Raw genomic sequence first — 19,559 nt, forward strand, 5'->3', positions numbered from 1 at the left:
CGGTGTCCCTCTACTAACGAATCATCTGCAAGAAGAGTTGCCCAGTTTTGAGTTAATAATTCTGCTAGTAAGCATTAAATGAATCAACTCCCGAAGCGAACTCTCTACATTTAGAGATGTCAGTGCAGATGTGATTGCAGATGTGTTTACGTTGTTAAAGGCACCTTCGATGTCAAGGAAAGCAACCATAGTGAACTCTTTATGATGGAGGGAATATTCGATGGTGCGCACTAAAGTGTGTAACGCTGTTTCCACCGATTTACCTTTACAGTAGGCATGTTGAGACGAAGACAGAAGTCTTGTATCGATACGTGCCCTTAAATGGATATCAATCAATCTTTCAGGGTATTAAAAAGGAATGATGATAGACTTATAGGTCGTAGATCTTTAGGATTGACTTGGAAGCATTTACCTGCTTTAGGTATAAAAACAACTTTAACTTCGGGGATCATAAGAAACATCAAAACACCATTTGATTTTAGAAAGTGCTGTCCAACTTAATAATTTTTTTAAATTGTTGTGCGGGGAAAATACCAAAAGGATTTATTTGATCTAAACTGAGATAAACCTTTGGTGGAAAATATCAAAACTTAGTTATCTTTTCTATTGTTTTCTATTGCAAAGTAAGTCCAGTTAGTCCATTTTCATTACCAAAACTAAGTATTATCAACAGTAACAGATTGATTTTTTTCCCCAATATAAAACACATGATTCTAAATGCACAACTACTCAACGAACGCAGCCAACGAGATACAAATGCAATATCAATCGTACCAACATTTGAGAATGAAATCACATAAGATCCATTCGAGACTCGTATAAAGGTCAAAAAACCATCATAGTAAGATTCTACTTTAAATTTTATCGGTAGTATTCATAATACGGATATTGTTTTTGTTATTCGTGTAAAATCCTACTATACTATTGATAGATTTTCCAACAAAACACGGCTAATAAACTGTACGAATAATTATGGCAGTGATTGTATGCAGAAATGATTTATTAATAGACTTCCAACCAACAACAATTTATTACTAAAAAGTTTGCATATGCTAATTAAATAAAATAATTTCAAGAGTTTCATTGAAATGCTGCTTTCGTCATTCAATCTACATACCGCACGCCAGCCACCCACCTGAATTTATTTATCAATCAATTAAATTTAAGAAAACACATTTTTTAATTGTAATTGTAAGCAAAAAAAAACACCACTTACCTTTAAGAGCGGCTTCAGTTCAGGGCAAATAAATGAGTTACCTGCATAAGCAGCATCAACATGCAACCATACGGCTGGAAATCTTTGAATTTCTTTTCCAATTTCGTCGAGGTTATCAAATGAACATGAACCTGTTGTGCCTAATGTTGTTGACACAAAGAATGGTACTAAACCTTGTAGTTCATCCTCTTCCATGGCCTATAGTGACACACAAAAATAAAAAAAAAAAAACAAGAGTAAATATTTTTGTTTATAAAGTGGTAAACAAATCATTAAGTTTATTATTTGTAGATTGTATTGGGTACTTTTGAAAGACTAAAGTTTAAGTATTGTCGATAAGTATTATTATGTTGTTGCGTAGTTAAACTACCTTGATATAAAGCTGTCAAATTAAGTTGTTATTGTCCAACACCACACTGTAAAGTAAGACTGGTAGCATGACTTTTTTTTAAATTTACGTGTCAAACCATACTAGCTTACAATTAGTTCCACAGTACATAGCAACTAATATATTTTGTTAATGTTTTCAATTTCGCCTAGAATTCGAGATTTGTAGATCTCACAATATTTACAGATCTGTCAGTGAAAACATGCTTGGAAGATCCTTCATTCATCATTCGCAATAAATAGTAACCACTTTTCTATCAAAGTGACACACAAAAAATGTGCAGAAAGTTTTTAAGCAGAAAACAACGACAAAAGTTAACAGAATTTTGAAAGAAATCAGAAATCACCATCTGGAAAAATGACGAAAAAGAAGTCAACAACTCATCTTTCTCATCATTGGTTCACTGGTCTCGAACCAATATGCTGCCAAGATAATCCTTATTGCCTGCTTAATTATTGTTTAACATTTTTTTAAATTTGTTATCTTTTAAATGTTATTACACGGCCTGTTGTTTTAACTCACATTTTATGTTGTTTGTCAACCAAATTGTCTATCAAAGAGTCTACAAATGTTTTCTTTTCTACAATCTTCCAACCTCGAAAACAAAAATTGTCGTCAATAAAAACGGAAAATTTTCACTTGATAGAAAATTGGAAATCGTCTTCTAATTGGTTGTTAATGTAAGACTTTTGAAGTTTGGAATATTGTATTATCTCTCAATCGTGTATACTTATTTTAAATGTCAGAAAAATTGTCTTCAATAGTCTTTTAAAATATTTGTCTGAAAATTAAGGAAAGTAAGATCACTGTAGTATAATTTATTTCATCTGACAATCATGTCTATAAAAGCTGTCATTCGTGTAATCTTCCAATTTATTTCTTAGAAAATGTTTTTTTTACAAATAATTCTAAGATGATAAACTGTAAGGCTTGACGATCGTGTACACACACGATAAATTGGCAATCAAATTTGTATCCTCCTCTGACATTTCTAGAAATAAATAAACGGTCAAATGTATTTTTTTTAACGTCATACAATTTTGTCAGTGTCAGAGAATTTTCGACCAACTGTGTAAACAAACACACAACTGTATTGCCAGGGCACTGGTAGCGAATTTTTAGACAATTTCAAGCCTAATAATATTGTAAAATCTCACAATCATGTACACTTAACTTCAGTCAATGTTTTTGTTGTAAATTATGACAGTTAAAACATTTTCTTTTTTCAAATGTCGCAAGTTTTGACAGCTTTTTAGTTTTTTTCAAAATCAATATACTCAAAACCATCTTTCAATATTTGATTTTTATTTTATTTTGTAATTGTTTACCAGTAACCGGTCATTAGTGATCTTCCACTTTTACAAATATACTTAAAATTTATAATTTCGAAATTCTTTCTTTTGAAGTTTTTTTTGAGCAGATGAAATAAATTATACCAAATAATCGTCTGTTCAGTTCAATATTCGGCTACTATTTTGCTTTAAAATGTCAAAAACAAAACCCTTTCAAGTTTCTTGTCAGCTATTGGAACACTTCTTTTTGGTGAAATTTTAATATTATTTTTAAACATTTTTAATAAATTTAAATGATTTTTGTAAGATTTCAAGGAAAAAATCAATTATTATTTATTAATATTTAAAAAAAAGTTAAAAACTAATTAGTTAAATTGACTTATTCATAAAATAAAAAAAGTGTCCGATTGTGCTTTTAAAGTACTTATTTTCAAAAATTGTATGGGGACTACTGCTATTTTTAATCAATCTCCCAAAGGTTTAGTTGTAGGGCGTGAGCCCCTATACGGACTCCAGGGGCCTACTTTTTTTGACTTCTTTACCATCGAAATTTCATGTTTGATTACAATCTCGAGTTCGAAATTTTGTGCCAATACTTGCCAAATATATATTTCTTATATTTCGCAAGTAAAAATCATAGCGCTTATAAAAAATGTTGGTTTTATAACTTACTTCAAAATAAGAAAATGTGTTGGGTTGCCGGTTTTTTATGTAGTTACCTTATACGTTTTCTAAAAGCATTAGATTTAAGGACCTAAACGATTATGATTGGTTCGAAATTTGTGATGGATTTGATATTTAAAAAAAAGTTATAAGCTATAAGCATAAACACAGGATTTCAAAATAATAGGCAATTGCTTTGACAAGGCAAAGGATGTTTTGCAAAATTCTTTATAGTTATGAAAAACAAAATAAACCTTTTTTGGTCTGACTTCGAAATGTAATGCGTCCTCAAGGAAATGAGTATCACTTCTTTTATATACAAAAAGTGGTTAAACACGGAGGCGATCATGGTGTGTTTGTTTTTCGTAGTTTGATGTTTGACCGGTCTCAAAATGCATTCATGAATAAGGAAACATATATTACAATATGCCTTTTAAATGTCAGTCGTTCTTTGACTTCCAAAGTGTGAAGAAGTGTATATATATCATTTTATTTTAAAGTTAAATTAGTGCAAGTGATAAATAACAAGTAAAGTTGGTAGTTTGCAAGTACCAAATTTAACATTCGATAGCCCAGTGGAGGTGGCGTCCGTTTTTAGGGAACTTAAACTGAGCTTGGAAGAAAACTATTTCATCTTGGCCGGTGATTTGAACGCAAAACATGAAGATTGGGGAAATCAACATAGTAATCCCAGAGGCAATCATCTTTTTAATTTGATGAATCTTTACAGCGTTGAATATGGCGTCGACCTGCTGGCTACTGAAAGGCCATAGTATCCAAGAAGCGGCTCCTTTCTGGACCTTTTGCTGTACGACACCAGACTGACAGTTACAGACAAAGTGGGTAATCACCCGCGAAACTGCTTACAGACAGTCGAGTACGACAGTGATCACTGCGGACTGGCTGCTGTAATACAGATACAGATACGAACGCCTGAGTTGGAGGAATACGTTCCAACGCATTCTTACAATTACAGTAAGATGCGGTAGCCTCGTTTCACCAATACCCTAGCGAGAGAACTTCGTCCGAGTGACATAGCCCCACCAAACAACAGAAACCTGACAAATACAGAAATTGACCAACACTTACAACAGATGAACAAAACAATAAAACGAACGATGGAACGGACAATCCCAAAGTACAAAGAACGGGATCAAATGGACGCTTACAGAAACGCGACAATTGACGCACTACGTAGGCACAAGAGTGGCTTACTGACAAGACTCAAAAACTTGCACAGACGACTTACAGACCCACGCGACTTGGAGGTTAGGACACTGAAATCGTCAATAAAAAATGTCAATCTGTTGATTAAGGAGGACTACAGGCTATCAATTAACAAGTACTGGGACCGCAAGATCCGGTCAGTTAATTCGAGTGACCCTGGTATGTTCCCCAAAATCAATAAGATATTCAGGAAAAAAAAACGATAATGACTTTCCGTGTCTTAAACTCCAAAGAATTGAAGAGAACAGAGAAGTACTCATGACAGCGCAAATAGATCCAGAGGAAGCCATCATTGATGATGACTTTTACATAATTGAAGATCCGAATGAAAAAGTGGAGGCTGTGGGAGCTGCTTTCCAGCAAGTGTACAAGGTAAATGTTAGCATTCGCCCCAACCACGACCTTGAAAACAGAGCCCTACTCAATCACTTTTACCTTCGAAATGATATGACACAATGGCGATCTGAGATCCGCGGTTTCATGCGGTTCAATGACGATTCCTTGGCAAATGCCATAATCGCCGAGCAAACGGGACCAAGTCCCTTGTTAGTGACGAAGGTTGAGCTTCAACTCATATTCGATTCAATAAAAAATAAAAAGTCAGCCGGTATCGATGGTATATCCAACGTTGTGCTAAGACATTTACCGACAGAAGCAATTGACATTTACACCACACTCTTCAATAATGCACTGAATAATGCATATTATCCAGTGCATTGGAAGACCGCTGTAGTTCATCCTCTCCCGAAAAAAGGAAAGGACAATTCCAACCCGTCAAACCTTCGGTCGATAAGTCTTCTTCCGAGCATCAGCAAAGTTTTCGAAAAAATCATTAATAGGGCTCTGACTAAGTGGGCTGCGGACAACAAAATAATTCCGAATAAACAGTTCGGGTTCAAGGCGGGTCATGACACAATTCATGCTGCGTCTGAACTCGTTTCTGATATCCAATGGAATAAATCAAAACAACAATGCACAGGTGCTGTTCTGGTTGATTTGGAAAAGGCCTTTGACACCGTATGGTTAGAGGGTCTTTACCTAAAACTGAGCATGCTTGGCATAAGCAAGCCATTGTTGTATATACTTTATGGTATGCTTAACGGTAGAAAGTTTGTTGTCAAAAGTGGCAATGTAACTTCTACCACAACATTCTCAATTAAAAATGGTCTTCAACAGGGAGCGGCGAATTCGCCGATTCTCTTCAGCATTTACACCAGCGATCTGATAGGTAGTCTTACAAAGGCAATTGCGTACGCCGACGATCTAATTGCGTACAGAACAGCCCGAAAGGTTGAGGTTATTAGAATTCTCTTGCAGCGTGATTTCGACAAGATTCAGAAATATTGCGACGACTGGAAACTGAAAATAAATGTCCAGAAGTAGGAGACAATTCTGTTCCGGACTTCGTTGGCTAGGGCCACGAGGGATACGTGTAAGAATTGGCGCAAGATGGTCATCGTTGATCTTCACGGGCAGCCATTAGCGAACAAAAGTGAAGTGAAGTACCTCGGTATCTGGTTAGATCAGTATTTATATTTCGACAGACATATAAATGCTGCTCTGACCAGGACCAGAGGAGCTTTCGCTCTGACGAAATGGCTGTTTTTTAGCAGTCGGCTTGACCCCAGAGTGAAGGTAATTTGCTACATGGCCCTCATACGGCCAATGATCGTTTATGGTTGTCCTGTGTGGTTCAACGTTGCTCCTTCCCAGATGGAGAAGTTTCGGGTGTTCGAGCGTAAGTGTTTACGACGCTGTACCGGCTTATATCGAACAGCCGAGTCTTCTTATGTGCGTTACTTTTCCAATGAGGTCCTATACAACGGGGCTCGAATCAATAGAATTGACAGTTTCGTGATAAAACTCGTTCGAGGTCACATTGCAAGAGCTATGTCTTCGACCAACAATTTAATTTTCGGGGCGTTCTATCCGAACGACGAGTATTTTGAAAGTGCACGCTTGAGCGGCTTTATTCCACCAGAGGCATTCCTCTTTTTAGACAAATGCGGTCTGATACAGGATAGATTGGCAGTTCCGTTAATCTACCACATCAGACGAAGAACCGTGGATAGGCGACTCCCGTACAATCGGGACGTCATGGCACAAGGTGGAGCGGAGCTCCTTCGGTTCAGTAGGGCTGTGTCCGAACGGGACCGAACTGATAGGGTGAAGCAGGAGAACCAGTTTTTGGTGGCTTCAATCGGCACTTGATAGTGGGTAGTCGGGATGGGGTTTTAAGCCTTGGCCGGCTTACATACTTGTTTTATAGTTTTAGGGTTTAGTTTTAAGTAGAATAGGCATGGTGGCACAAAAAATATAAAAAAAAAATTAAAAAATACAAAAAACAAAAAAAAAAAAATTTTAAAAACATGAAAAAAAAGTAAACAAATTTAAAAAAAAAAGACAATAAAATATAAAAACAAAAAACGTTAGATTTGCTGCTGTGGTTGTTCTAGTTTTAAGTAGTTTATAGGTAGAATAGGTAGTTTAAGTTAGCTTTAAGTTTTATATTAAGGACCTTATTTTAAGTAGTTTTTTAAGTAAAAATAAAAAAGGACCTTGATATTAGTTTTTTCTCATAATTTTCTAATAAATACAAAAGAAATAAAATTTAAATTGAAGTAAAATAGATCTTAGGGCCGAAAGGCATTAGTAGTTAGTGTCATAGTTTAACTTAGATTGTCCGTATGGGACCATTAAGTTAGTTGTAAGTTATGGATAATTGTGCTAGTTTTATGAATTTTTGTCTAGCTTTAAGATAGGAAAAATGCCTTTTAAATGACATTTTCAGCAAAATAAGCACTCTTCAAAACTGTAAATGGGCTTCGCGATCAATAAATCTCGTTGGTACCCTGCCAGTCTCAGTCCTCCCATCTTAACCCAATATAAAATTGTGGGGAATCTACAAAAGTCTGTAGCCCTAGCCACTTATGTTTTTAACAATAAACGCCAACTATGGCTTCAAATAGAAAAGTAATAAACCGCCATTTCGGTAAGTTAATGTCAAAAACTTGTCGAGTGAATGCCGCGTCGTATATAGTCGGTAAAAAAATAAACGAAGCTAATCTGGCTATTAAAAAAAAATAACTTCTTAATTATGTTTAACCAATTCACACACTAAGTATACATTTTCATTATTCTGAACGTTCCAAAATGGAAAAACAAATTTGGTTGCTTTCCCCATAATTTTGAACAGCTGTGCATATTTTAAAATGTTGACAAATTTTTAGTTTAGTTTTTTTTTTTCTTTTTTGTCATTATGTGAATCACTTCTGCTGAAAAGTATTTTTATTTAACTATGGTTGTCGATGTCTTTGAAACAAATTGTTTCATTTAAAATTACCTGAGCAACAATATCTCCTCGCAAACTGGAGTTGCAATCAGGCTCCAAAATTCTCAACTTCACGAAACATATCATTGCAGCTTTCTCCACACAACTGTGCGCTTCCTTCGAACAGTATGCCATCAGTTTTGACAGCAAATGTCCTTCTTCAACAAAAGGATGTTGTGTTTTAAGTCGTTTAAGAGCCTGTGCACGAGCTGCTAGCATTGTGACTAAAACACACTCAGATGCGGAAGTCTATATAATTAAATAGAATTTTTTAATAAAAATATCAAAACATCGATCAACATTTTCATGCTGACCTTTTATTTATTATTCTCATTCTTCAAAATGTTATTTTTTCCAAAACATTTTCAACATTTATTATTTATTTACTTTAAAAAATAGAAAAACAATAAACAATCGAACAGGAATTATTTCGTGATCTTAAAATAGAATCACGAAATCTATTTTTGGCTTACCTGAATAACACCACCTCCCTTGCTGCCCTGCTTCAGTGCTAAGAAATGTTCTGGCAAGCCAATTGCCTTACCTGAAATTGTTATTTTTAAAAAGGAGAACAAAATAGCACAAGTTAATAAATCAAAAGTTCAAACTCTGCTCGTGGTGGTGTTAATCATTGGCAAATATTGTGAAATCAGCTTACGGGTATATACGACTTACCTAACCAATCCAAAACTATTGTCTCTAATTCTGTACATGCTGGACTGGCTGCCCAAGAAAAACCAATGCAGCCGATTCCATCGCCCAGCATATCACCAAGAATTGAAGGAAATGAATTTCCAGCTGGGAAATATGCATGGAACCGCGGATGCTGCCAGTGCGTTACACCGGGCATGATTTTGTCTTCCACATCAGACATTATCTTCTCCCAGGGTTCTGGTTCTTGAGGTGCTTCATCTAAATGTTTATTGAGAAATTTTTAAAATTTGAACTCTTTCTATTTAATATTCTTTGACGATTTTAAGGTACCTGGCAAAAGATGACGAAGGTAACCAGGCTCAACAGAGGGTGTCACCCGCCTGTCATTCAAAGTTTCCATGTACTTGCAGATGTACTCCACCATTTCTGCTCCACGCTGCCTGAATTCGTCACAATCCATTTCTTGCAGCAAAATAAAAAGACGTAGAACTTTAATATCATTCTGTGGTAAATTAGGGGGAACGAGTGGTATAATAAAAATTTGATATAATATATCTCGTTTAGGAAGTTAAGATCCCATCTTGGAATTTAGGAAAAAATTCTACCTGACAGTAGGGTTGAATATGACTTTAATTAATTAATGAATTATGAAACCTCCAAATGACAATTTTTCTTGTAATATTTTCAAGAAAACTACTTTGGCAAAAGAAAAATTAATTTCCCACGATCCTAAATTATTTATTTTCCAATATTTGCTTAGGTTTTTCGGTTCAAAATATATCATTGCTGAGAAAATACAAAACCTGTTTGGTTAAGAAAATAAACACAATTTTTAGAAACTTTAGAGTAAATCCGCGAAAAAAATTTGTGGATTTTAATCAGAAAGAACTTTTTTTGTATAAAATACTTTAATGTTTAGTCCCGAAACTTCGTTTGCTCTCCTAATGAAATTCAAGTCTTTAGAACAGAATTAAACGTTTATTTTTTGAAGAAACTATTGGAAAGAAATTAAGTTTGTTCCGTGAAAGAAGGAATAATTGTACTCTTGCTGCAAAAATAAGAAACATTCCGAAACAACTGATACATTACAAAATTTTAACAAAAAAGAAAGAATAGTTAAACAACCAAAAATTTTCAAATGCCATAACTCAATTAATTTCGTATTTAGGCTTTAAAAGATTAAGTCTAAGTTTAAGCAATTAATTCATAAAATATTATGATTGGAATCTAAATTTTCAAATGCCATAACTCAATTAATTTCGTATTTAGGCTTTAAAAGATTAAGTCTAAGTTTAAGCAATTAATTATTAATTAAGTTGACTCTAAGATGCAATCGAAAGCTTCAACCAAATCCCCCTATTTCCATTTTTCAACTACAATTTAAAGAGAATTAAGGGATAGTGGGGTGCAAGTTCATCATACTGGAATATTTATTTTGGTACGATATGAAAATATTACACATTATTCTAGAACAGTTTTTAGTTTAATCAAAACATAAACAAAGGCTATGATGCAACCCACACTGAAAGCTTTTTATGCGTGCCTCTGTCAATTTTTCTTAAAATTAAACAAAATATTAATTACTATATTTTGTTTAAGAAATTTAAGTCGAAAACCATTTCGTTTTTTGTAATAAAAAGTTGTCCATTAGATTTTTCTATAAAATGAACCAAAATTAAAAAAAAAATGTTAAATAAGTTTGATTTGGTGCCGTGAAATAAAGCCAAGCAAAACAAGGCCAAATTTCAAGAATTAACCTTATTTTACTTATGTAAAGTGTGATAAAGCCAATTTTAAACAGTTGAACTCATTACACTCAAGCAAAAGGAAATATAGCCAAATTTATTTTGTTTCACTTTCAAATCCTATAGTGTGCCCAAGCAAGAGGGTTGCAGGGCGTCAGCTTGCCCCCTTACATACCTTACCGTAAAATTAAGTTGGTCTTATTTATCAAAATAGTTTGCCTTATTTCACCTTGCCATATGCAAGGTAAAGTGCAATAAAACCAAGTTGTGAAAGTTGGTCTTATTTCACTCGGCCTTCAAACGCTTGATTTTAATAGCTGCATTTGTTCCAGATATTTTCAGTCGAAAACAGCAGGACTTTTTGAACGTTTTTATTTGTTATAAAAAAATACCATTGGATTTTAAAAACAAAATCTTTCGTTGGCAATAAAACTTTACATGGAATGAAATAAATTTGAAGTAAGTACCTTTATTTATTGGCGAGATATTAGAATCGCACATCAGTTTTTACTAACTTTCTATTGGATTTTGTTAAACATTTTAATTAATTTTAAAAACAATATTTTTTAAAAAATAAATTAGTTTGAAATTAATATCTTTAACGGTTGACAAGATATTGGGGTCGAATATTAATTTTTATCAATTTTTAGTAGAGTTTGTTTACTTACTTACTTACTTAAGGTGGCGCTACAGTCCGGGCGGACCTGGGCCTTAACCAACATGCGTCTCCAGCCAGCTCGGTCCCTAGCTAGCTGTCTCCAGTTTCGCACGCCAAGTTGGTTGAGGTCCTCTCCCACCTGGTCCCACCCGGTCTTCCTTTACTGCGCCGTCCCTCTGCTAACTAGGTCAGTGTCGCTGTACAGCCCGTACAGTTCGTCGTTATATCTTCTCCTCCATTCTCCATCTATGCGTACTGGGCCAAAAATCACCCGAAGAATTTTTCTCTCGAAGCATCGTAAGATGCTCTCATCTTTCTTTGACAGGGTCCAGGCCTCAGCGCCATAAATGAGAACCGGGATGATGAGTGTCTTATAGATGGTGATTTTACATGCTCGAGAGAGGACTTCACTTCTCAATTGCCTTCTAAGTCCAAAGAAGCAGCGATTTGCAAGAGTTATTCTTCGTTTGATTTCAGCGCTCTTGTCGTTGTCTGCATTAATAGCGGTGCCTAGGTAGACAAAGTTCTTAACTACCTCAAAGTTATAGCTGTCTATAGTGACGTTTTGTCCAAGACGTCGTCGTTCAGTGTCCTTTTTTGATGACAGCAAATACTTGGTCTTGCCCTCATTGACCACTAAACCCATCTTCTTCACTTTCGTCGCAATGCTCAAAAACGCTCCAATGACATCACGTTTTGATCTTCCAATTATGTCAATATCATCTGCGTATCCGAGTAATTGGATGGATCTGTGGAATATTGTGCCTCTAGTGTTGACGGTTGAGTTTTGCACAATTATTTCTAGAACGATGTTGAAGAAGTCGCATGACAGTGCATCGCCTTGTCGAAAACCTTTTTTGACATCAAATGCATCGGTAAGATCTTTTCCGACCTTGCGTGCATTCTCCATCGTCATTCTGCACAAACGGATAAGTTTGACAGGGATGCCAAAACTAGACATTGCTCCGTAGAGCTCTTCCCTATAGATGCTGTCATACGCGGCTTTAAAATCGATAAAGAGATGGTGGGTATCGATTTGAAGCTCCTGGGTTTTTTCCAAGATCTGACGTAGTGTGAATATTTGGTCTATAGTGGACTTTCCTGGCCTGAAGCCACACTGATAAGGACCAATCAGGTTGTTGACGAATGGCTTCATAAGTTCACATAATACGGCAGAGAGGATCTTATACGCAATGTTAAGGAGACTGATGCCTCTGTAGTTAGCGCAGTTTAGAGGGTCTCCTTTCTTATGTATCGGGCACACTATGCTGAGATTCCACTCATCGGGCATGCTTTCTTCCGACCATATTTTGCAGATAAGTTGGTGCATGCTCCGCACCAAGTCATCGCCTGCTGCTTTGAATAGTTCGGCAGCGATGCCGTCAGCTCCAGCAGCTTTGTTTGACTTAAGTAAAGATATAGCTATCTTCACTTCGTTAAGGTCGGGTAGGCGGAATTGTTGATCTGCGTCGCCGAGGTTGAGTGGTTCTATTCGGTTCGTCATCGCCGTTATATAATTTGGAGAAGTGATCTTTCCATATTCTCAGCATCGACTGCGGTTCTACTACGATGTTCCCCTGATCGTCTTTACAGGCTTCGGTTCGTGGCTGGTACCCTTGGGAGGTTTTTTTTACCTTTTGGTAAAATTTACGAACCTCATTCCTGTTGTGACATCCCTCTATCTCCTCGATCGCGCGCTTCTCATGCTCTCTTTTTTTCCATCTAAGAAGCCGGTGTTCCTCTCTCCTCTTCTGCTCGTAAAGCTCGCGAGCAGCTCTAGGCCTTTTGTGCAGCGCCGTTTTGTATGCCTCTTGTTTCGCTGCGTGTGCTTGACGGCATTCGTCGTCAAACCAGGGGTTTCGCTGTGGTGGCCGTGTGAAACCTAGCACTTCAGAGGCGGCATCTCTGATGGCTGCAAGGCAATGTTGCCACTGGTTTTCAATGCTTAACGCAGGAAGCATAGGACTCCTTAAGAGGTTATTATAGACTCGATCGGAAAAGGACATGGCAGTCTCTTGCGATTGTAGCCGTCTAACGTCGAATCTTCTCACAGTACTTCCTTGTTTTGGCTTGGATCGGGATATCCGTAGCCGTACCTTGGCTACAACGAGGTAGTGGTCCGAGTCAATGTTGGCCTCTCGGATGTTCGGATATCCTGGATACTGGAGAAGTGTCGTGCGTCGATCGCAATGTGGTCAATCTGGTTGACGGTTGATTGATCAGGAGATTTCCATGTCCCCTTGTGGATATTGAGATGCGTGAACTGCGTACTAGCCACCAGAACGTCTCGCCCCGCAGCGAGAATCCGTTGTCGGAGGTAGTGTCGTGCAGGCTGTATCTCCCGATTATCCCACCAAAGATGTCTTCTCTTCCTAGCTTGGCATTAAAATCTCCTAAGACAATTTTAATGTCATAGCCAGGGCACTGCTCATATGTCTTGTCTAAGAGCTCGAAGAATATGTCTTTGGTGTCTTCATCTTTCTCCTCTGTTGGGGCATGCGCGCATATTAGGCTTATGTTGGCGAATTTAGCCTTGATGCGGATTGTCGTGATGCGCTCGCTCACACTGTTGAAACTCAAGACTTTTTGCCTGAGCCTAGTTCCAACAACAAATCCACACCCAAATAGACGCTGTCTTTGTTCTCGGTAGCAGTCGCCGTAGTAGATATCGCAGCCTTTTAGTTTGCGTTTGCCCGGTCCATCCCATCGGACTTCCTGGATGGCAGTAATATCTGCCTTGCAGCAGTTTAGGGCTTCCGCTAATTGTTCGGCTGCACGTGGTCTGTTAAGGGACCTAACATTCCACGTACATATCCGAAGTTCGTTGTCCTTATTTCGTTTGCGTGGGTTGTCAACAGTGAATCTGTCCGTATCCGAGGCTTGTTGGTGCTTCGATACTTAAGGTATTTTTACAGGGCCAGGAAGTCACCCCGACGGCACAACCCCCAACCTGGAGGGCCAGATCCATAGTATAACTCCAAGGCAGGGGAGCCGGATAAACCGCTCCTTACAGGCTTGGGCTCCGAATATGTCGAAGAAGCCCTATAAGGTGTTCACTAAGTAGTTCAACCTTACTGGAACTGTAGACGCCTCCGTTGATTCTATCTCGAGAATTCGTCCGCTGCCGCCTGGATAAGGAGAGGTGCCTTAGTGGAAACACCTCTCCCCCCTCTCTCGTTTGCTGCCCCCAACAACTTTCCACTGGGGTTGGAACCCAATCTCCAGTTGAGGTACTAGGCACCCGATGTTCACCGCGGGGAGGTGAGAGTAGGAGTTGATAGACAGAGGTGGGTTTTGAGAAAAACCTGTGGACGCTTGAGTCCTCTTGAATGCACATGTCTACCATTTGAACATCAGTAGAGTTTGTTTGTTGTTTGTTTGATCGTTAGTGCGTTAGACTATCATTCCAGAGGTCTTGGGTTCGATCCCTGCCTTTGCCATCTAAAGTTTTATTTCATGGGTACTGACTCTTGCTAGGAATTGACAAATTCTCCAAGAGTAATTCTTGTCATGAAAAGTGCTTCCTCAAATTGGAAGTTCAGATTCGGCTTAAAACTGTTGGTCCCCTCCATCCCTGACAACAGTACTCGCACACAGGAATGGTTGAGAGTTGTCAGTCACTAGGCCCTAGTTCTCAACTGACTGTTGCGCCACCCAATTTCTTTTTATGTCAAAAACAGTAATTCTTTGCTGCATACAATTATTGTTTTATTTTTTTAAAGGCGTGTTAGAATACAATTAATTGAAATCTTCACCAGTTTTTGAGAAATGGAGGACGAACAAAGTATTCCGAACGTACATTCACGCATATACTTATATACGTACATATATCTAAAAATATTTGATTCATATTCTAAAGACCTTGAAACTTCGAAAAATTTCAAAATTTTCATTTCGACAAATCGGACCGATTACAGCCAGGAATAGTATACCTTTTTTAATGTATGTAATGTAACTATACTTTTCCAGTACTACAGGTAAAATACTATCGAAAAACGCTTAAAAATAATGCATATGCTTTATTTGTCTTATAAAATAAGAATCGCTAAAGTCTTTATACTTATCTTAAAGCTGGGAAAGCTGTTAAACTCCTACGAAAAAACCAAAAATAATATTATTGCGAAAGTTGGACAAAATGTTTTTAATTGTCCATAAAAATTAAGAGTTAAAAAGTCTATATTGAAGGTAAAGATATGTTTTTTTAAGAAAATTAATTGTACGGTTTTCATCTTTTTAATTCTTGGAGTTGTCCAGAAATTTAATTTTCTGAAGACACAAGGATATTACCGTCGGCATATCTCAAGAAATTTTAACAAAAAATATTTTTATAATAAAAAGTAATAACCTTTTTAAAATACTCGTTGACCACTTTTTTTTCTCCCGAGAACGAGTGCAAAAATAAAAATTACCTTTAATCAAATATTCTTCAAAGATTTCAAACTTTTTTTCTAAGATATTGTTACTTCACAACTACAAAAAATCACGACTTAAATTTGAATAAAGCAACGGATTTCACTCTTTCTAATCACACTGATCGGTGGAGTTTTTCTTTCTGGCAATGAAATTGCACTTGGGTTTTGATAGCTTTAAATTAAATGCGATTATTGTATCACGTCAGGTTTTAGAGATATTAATTTTTAAAATTCGAAGAAAACATAAACCTTTTTGAGGATATATACATTTATGAAGTATTTTTTTCCAATGAAATCCGTAATTCTTTCTTCAATGTTCACTTGAAATTTTTATACTATTTCATTTGATATTCGAAAAATCTTCATAAGTTGTTAGTTTTCGCCTGTCTTACAGAAATCTTAAAAAAACGCTAAACTATTTAACAACAAGTTTTGTCCTTATAACGAATCTGTTGTCTACACAAGTTTTTGAACTATATTAAAAACATAAAAATAGTGTTGAAAAAAAATATTTTTCAAAGTTGACTAAATAGCTAAAATGAAAGTGGGGGTTCAAAATCAGCACTAAAAATTAAGTCCTAAAGGTATTTTTCAAAAGACTCATAATTAATAAAATCTCCAGAAACTAACTAATATACTAAAATGTTTAAATTCTATCTAGACGAGAAATATTTGTATTTGCAAAATCATTATACAATTTTATGTTAAAAGATGTTTAAAGAATCTCAAGTTTAAAGCCTTAAAATACCCGTTTTTGGTAGTTTTTTTTAGCATTTTAAAGAGGCATCTATAATTTAATGAGATATTGGAAACTATGAAATGCTTTTAGATTTATTTCACTGCGACCACTTTTATTTTTTCGTTCTTTTTTACTGAATTTTTTTTACAGAATGGTCTTTATTTCTTTTGAAATGTTATATTAGAAACTTATTAATGAATTGTATATAATATATTATAGGTACTTATAAGAAATTGTAATTTTCTCAGGCAGATAACAACGGTAATGTTGTATTGAAAAACATTTCATGAGAAGCTACTTTTAAAAGTCAGAATAAAGTCGATATCAAAAATATGTGGTATCCTTTTTTAAATTCATTATTTCCATAAATATTGAATTTCATCAGTAAGCAGTGTCAATGATGTATTTATATAATATCTTTTAACCGATCACTTGTATAAGCACCTTAAATACGAACTTTAAGAATAATTTACAAAAATATGGTACTTTTAATTTCAGATCAGATCAGATCATCTTTGTTGAAGAAAAATGTTTACCAGGACTCACAGTAGTTTTTTTGTTAGTTAAATTTTATTGGAATTTGTATTTTTATTTCAAGCACTCACACACTTTTTTTTGAGAAAAAATTAAATTTATTTTAACGGTTTTTAAAATATGTTTTTTTTTTAATGTAAAAAAATATATTTAAAAAACTTATCGAAAACAGAAAAATTCTATATTCGAAGAAATTTGAATTCAAAAAATGAATTTTATGTAAAATATTTTATTTTAAAGAAATCAAATGATTTTCTTTCATACCTACAATAATTTATTGATATTTTAAATAAAAATCCGTAAAGCTATTTTTGAAATCTTTGGTTGTATTAAAAAAAAAACTTGAACTATTACTCAAAAACTCTAGATATCCAGTTTAAAACAAGTCAAGCTATTTATTTTAAATTAGTTTATTCCTCAGAGATATGAATTATTAAAGCTCGATTATCAGAAAAATTCTATATTTGGTTATATGTATGTATCTGAAGTTATTTCTTAGGTCCATCCCGTAAAATTGAAATATAAATTTGTATTATATTTTTTAGCTCACTAAATATTTTTTTAAAGGGCTTGTGGTAAGATTAGTTTATTTTAATTTATGTATTAAAATAAAATCATAATTCAAAAAACACTAAACAGTTTAATTATATTAAGTATTTTAACTATGAATTTTATTTACTTAAGACTTAACCACTGACTCTTGTAAGATTCACTCAACACGGTTAAGTTTTTTTTATATAAAACAAGTTGTTTTAGGAGTTCAATTTAAAGATGTAAAAACTATTTTTTGTAAGGTTAAATTCAAAAATAACTTTTTTACTATCGATCACCTTTTATTCTTTTTTTATATATTGTAATTATTTTTTTTTCTGAAAATTGCAAAACACCTTGGATCCGTTTCTATTAACTTCTATTTTCAATAAACGGTTTTATTGTCAATAGGGAGATAGTATTTTTACAACCGTATCCGACCAAGACGGAACACCAAATGATCGTCTTTAGAATCCTGCCGTACTTAAATCCTCGGATGAACCATAAGGAACAATTATTATACTATGTTTTTTTTTGTTTTGAAATTCATATAGCCTCGGTTTGCTGCTTCCTTCTTTCTATATCCCGCATTTTATATACTTTTGCACCCTTAAACTATGTTGTGTGGCTGTAGCTGTGGCATTCCAAGATGCCACAACCACGATATCCATCCTCTTTCAATTTCATATTTGATTTCATCAACTTAATTTCTTGTGCGTTTTGATGTGCACATAAATGTTTTAGCACGTTTGTCTCTCTACATAACTAGACAAGGATGAATGTTGGGAGTAAAGGGTAACTTAACTAGGTACCTACTATAGAAAGCTATATATTATGTAAAATCGAAGTAGAAGGAAGCTTTGAGGAATTTCACAAAAATATAAGAACTATGGGTTCTATCAATTTTAGTAGAGATGCATGTATACGAGTATTTATGTATAATGATGGTTGTTGCGTGGATATAATATCAGCATCTAGTTTTGAGTGTGAAATTTTTTTTCATCCCAAATCCATTCATATTTCGGCTTTACTTCATTTATTGTGGTTGTCAATTGTCCATTAACTTTAATAGCAAAACATTTTCTATGAATAATCAATTTGATCGACAAGATAAAGTATTGGGTTATTCATTTCGTGGTTTTAAGTTGGTACAACTGTCAAATTCAACCTTCATACTCTTCGTTGAATATTTGTCATTAACGAAAACAAATCGACTACCAATCGAACAATGCGTTCCACAAAGCTTAGACAAGCGGTAAAATGTTGAAGAATTCTGCGCGTGTATCAACGTATTACACGATCAGTAAGAAAATATTGATGCAAGTAAAAGTGTTGCTGTAATACGAATTAATCGTCATTCACCTTCTTCCGTGTCTAAGCGAATATTCTTCGAACTTTAGAAATATTAAAAAAAAAAGCCTTTACCCAAGTTATTGGCAAAATACTGCACGATTTGTGAGAATATCTTATACAAATTACTTCAAGTTCTCCTTTCTGATGCGCCTTCGTTATCATTGTAGCGTGTCCCAGGTGGAACTTTTGGCGATAAGAAAATTCTTGTCCTGGTTTAATGAAAACGTGATATCAACAACATCTAATATCCGTATTTTCTCTGATAGTCAGAACGCTATCAAATCTCTGGACTCTGTCTCTACAAATTCTATAACTGTCGATCATCTCTAATGAAAGTTAAACAACAATTTAATATTCACCTTTTCGGGTGCCAGACCATAGAGACATTCCCGGAAATCGTAAAGCAAATGAACTCGCCAGAAATGGTACAGTACAACCCATTCTGCCACGTTTGGCTTATGCTGGCATACCAATCGCTACATGTAAACTATTGCTGATGTACGATGCTGTGAAGAAATAACATCAACACTTGTCAGGTCCCAAAAAATATCTGTCCACACTAGATTTAAAGCGATCAAGGTACTTGCTATTTCCAAGCAGGTCGCATATAAGCTCCCATTATCGTGTTATTAATACAAAAGCACGCTAGGCGTATTCTTAAAAGACCAAGGGAGATCTTTTATAACGATCTAAATTATCTCAAACTGATTAACAAAATCAGTTTTTTATGTTTCGTAAGGGAATCATTGAGCTTCGAAGAAAACCTCAAGATTCATGTGGTATCACAATGGGCCGTAAAACTGGCCTAAGTTTGTC

General features: G+C 35.2%; 2 protein-coding genes across 3 annotated transcripts in view; one reads left to right on the forward strand and one right to left on the reverse strand.

Annotated features, from left to right (window-relative positions):
* The window catches only part of LOC129949501 (tyrosine decarboxylase), a 39,230-nt gene extending 21,394 nt beyond the window's left edge, over window positions 1-17,836 (reverse strand). Inside the window, exons 1-6 of the mRNA XM_056061005.1 lie at window positions 17,768-17,836; window positions 9,102-9,233; window positions 8,793-9,029; window positions 8,591-8,661; window positions 8,130-8,366; window positions 1,217-1,414 (exon numbers count right to left, since the gene is read on the reverse strand). Coding sequence (XP_055916980.1) covers window positions 1,217-1,414; window positions 8,130-8,366; window positions 8,591-8,661; window positions 8,793-9,029; window positions 9,102-9,231 — 873 coding nt within the window. The 5' untranslated portion in view covers window positions 9,232-9,233; window positions 17,768-17,836. The remainder of the gene's footprint in view (window positions 1-1,216; window positions 1,415-8,129; window positions 8,367-8,590; window positions 8,662-8,792; window positions 9,030-9,101; window positions 9,234-17,767) is intronic.
* The window catches only part of LOC129949503 (ribonuclease P protein subunit p25-like protein), a 94,458-nt gene that overhangs the window by 64,728 nt on the left and 10,171 nt on the right, over window positions 1-19,559 (forward strand). The gene's annotated exons all lie outside the window — the stretch shown is intronic.

The sequence above is a fragment of the Eupeodes corollae genome, chromosome 3 (assembly GCF_945859685.1).
Source record: "Eupeodes corollae chromosome 3, idEupCoro1.1, whole genome shotgun sequence".
In the NCBI taxonomy this organism is placed as follows: domain Eukaryota; kingdom Metazoa; phylum Arthropoda; class Insecta; order Diptera; family Syrphidae; genus Eupeodes; species Eupeodes corollae.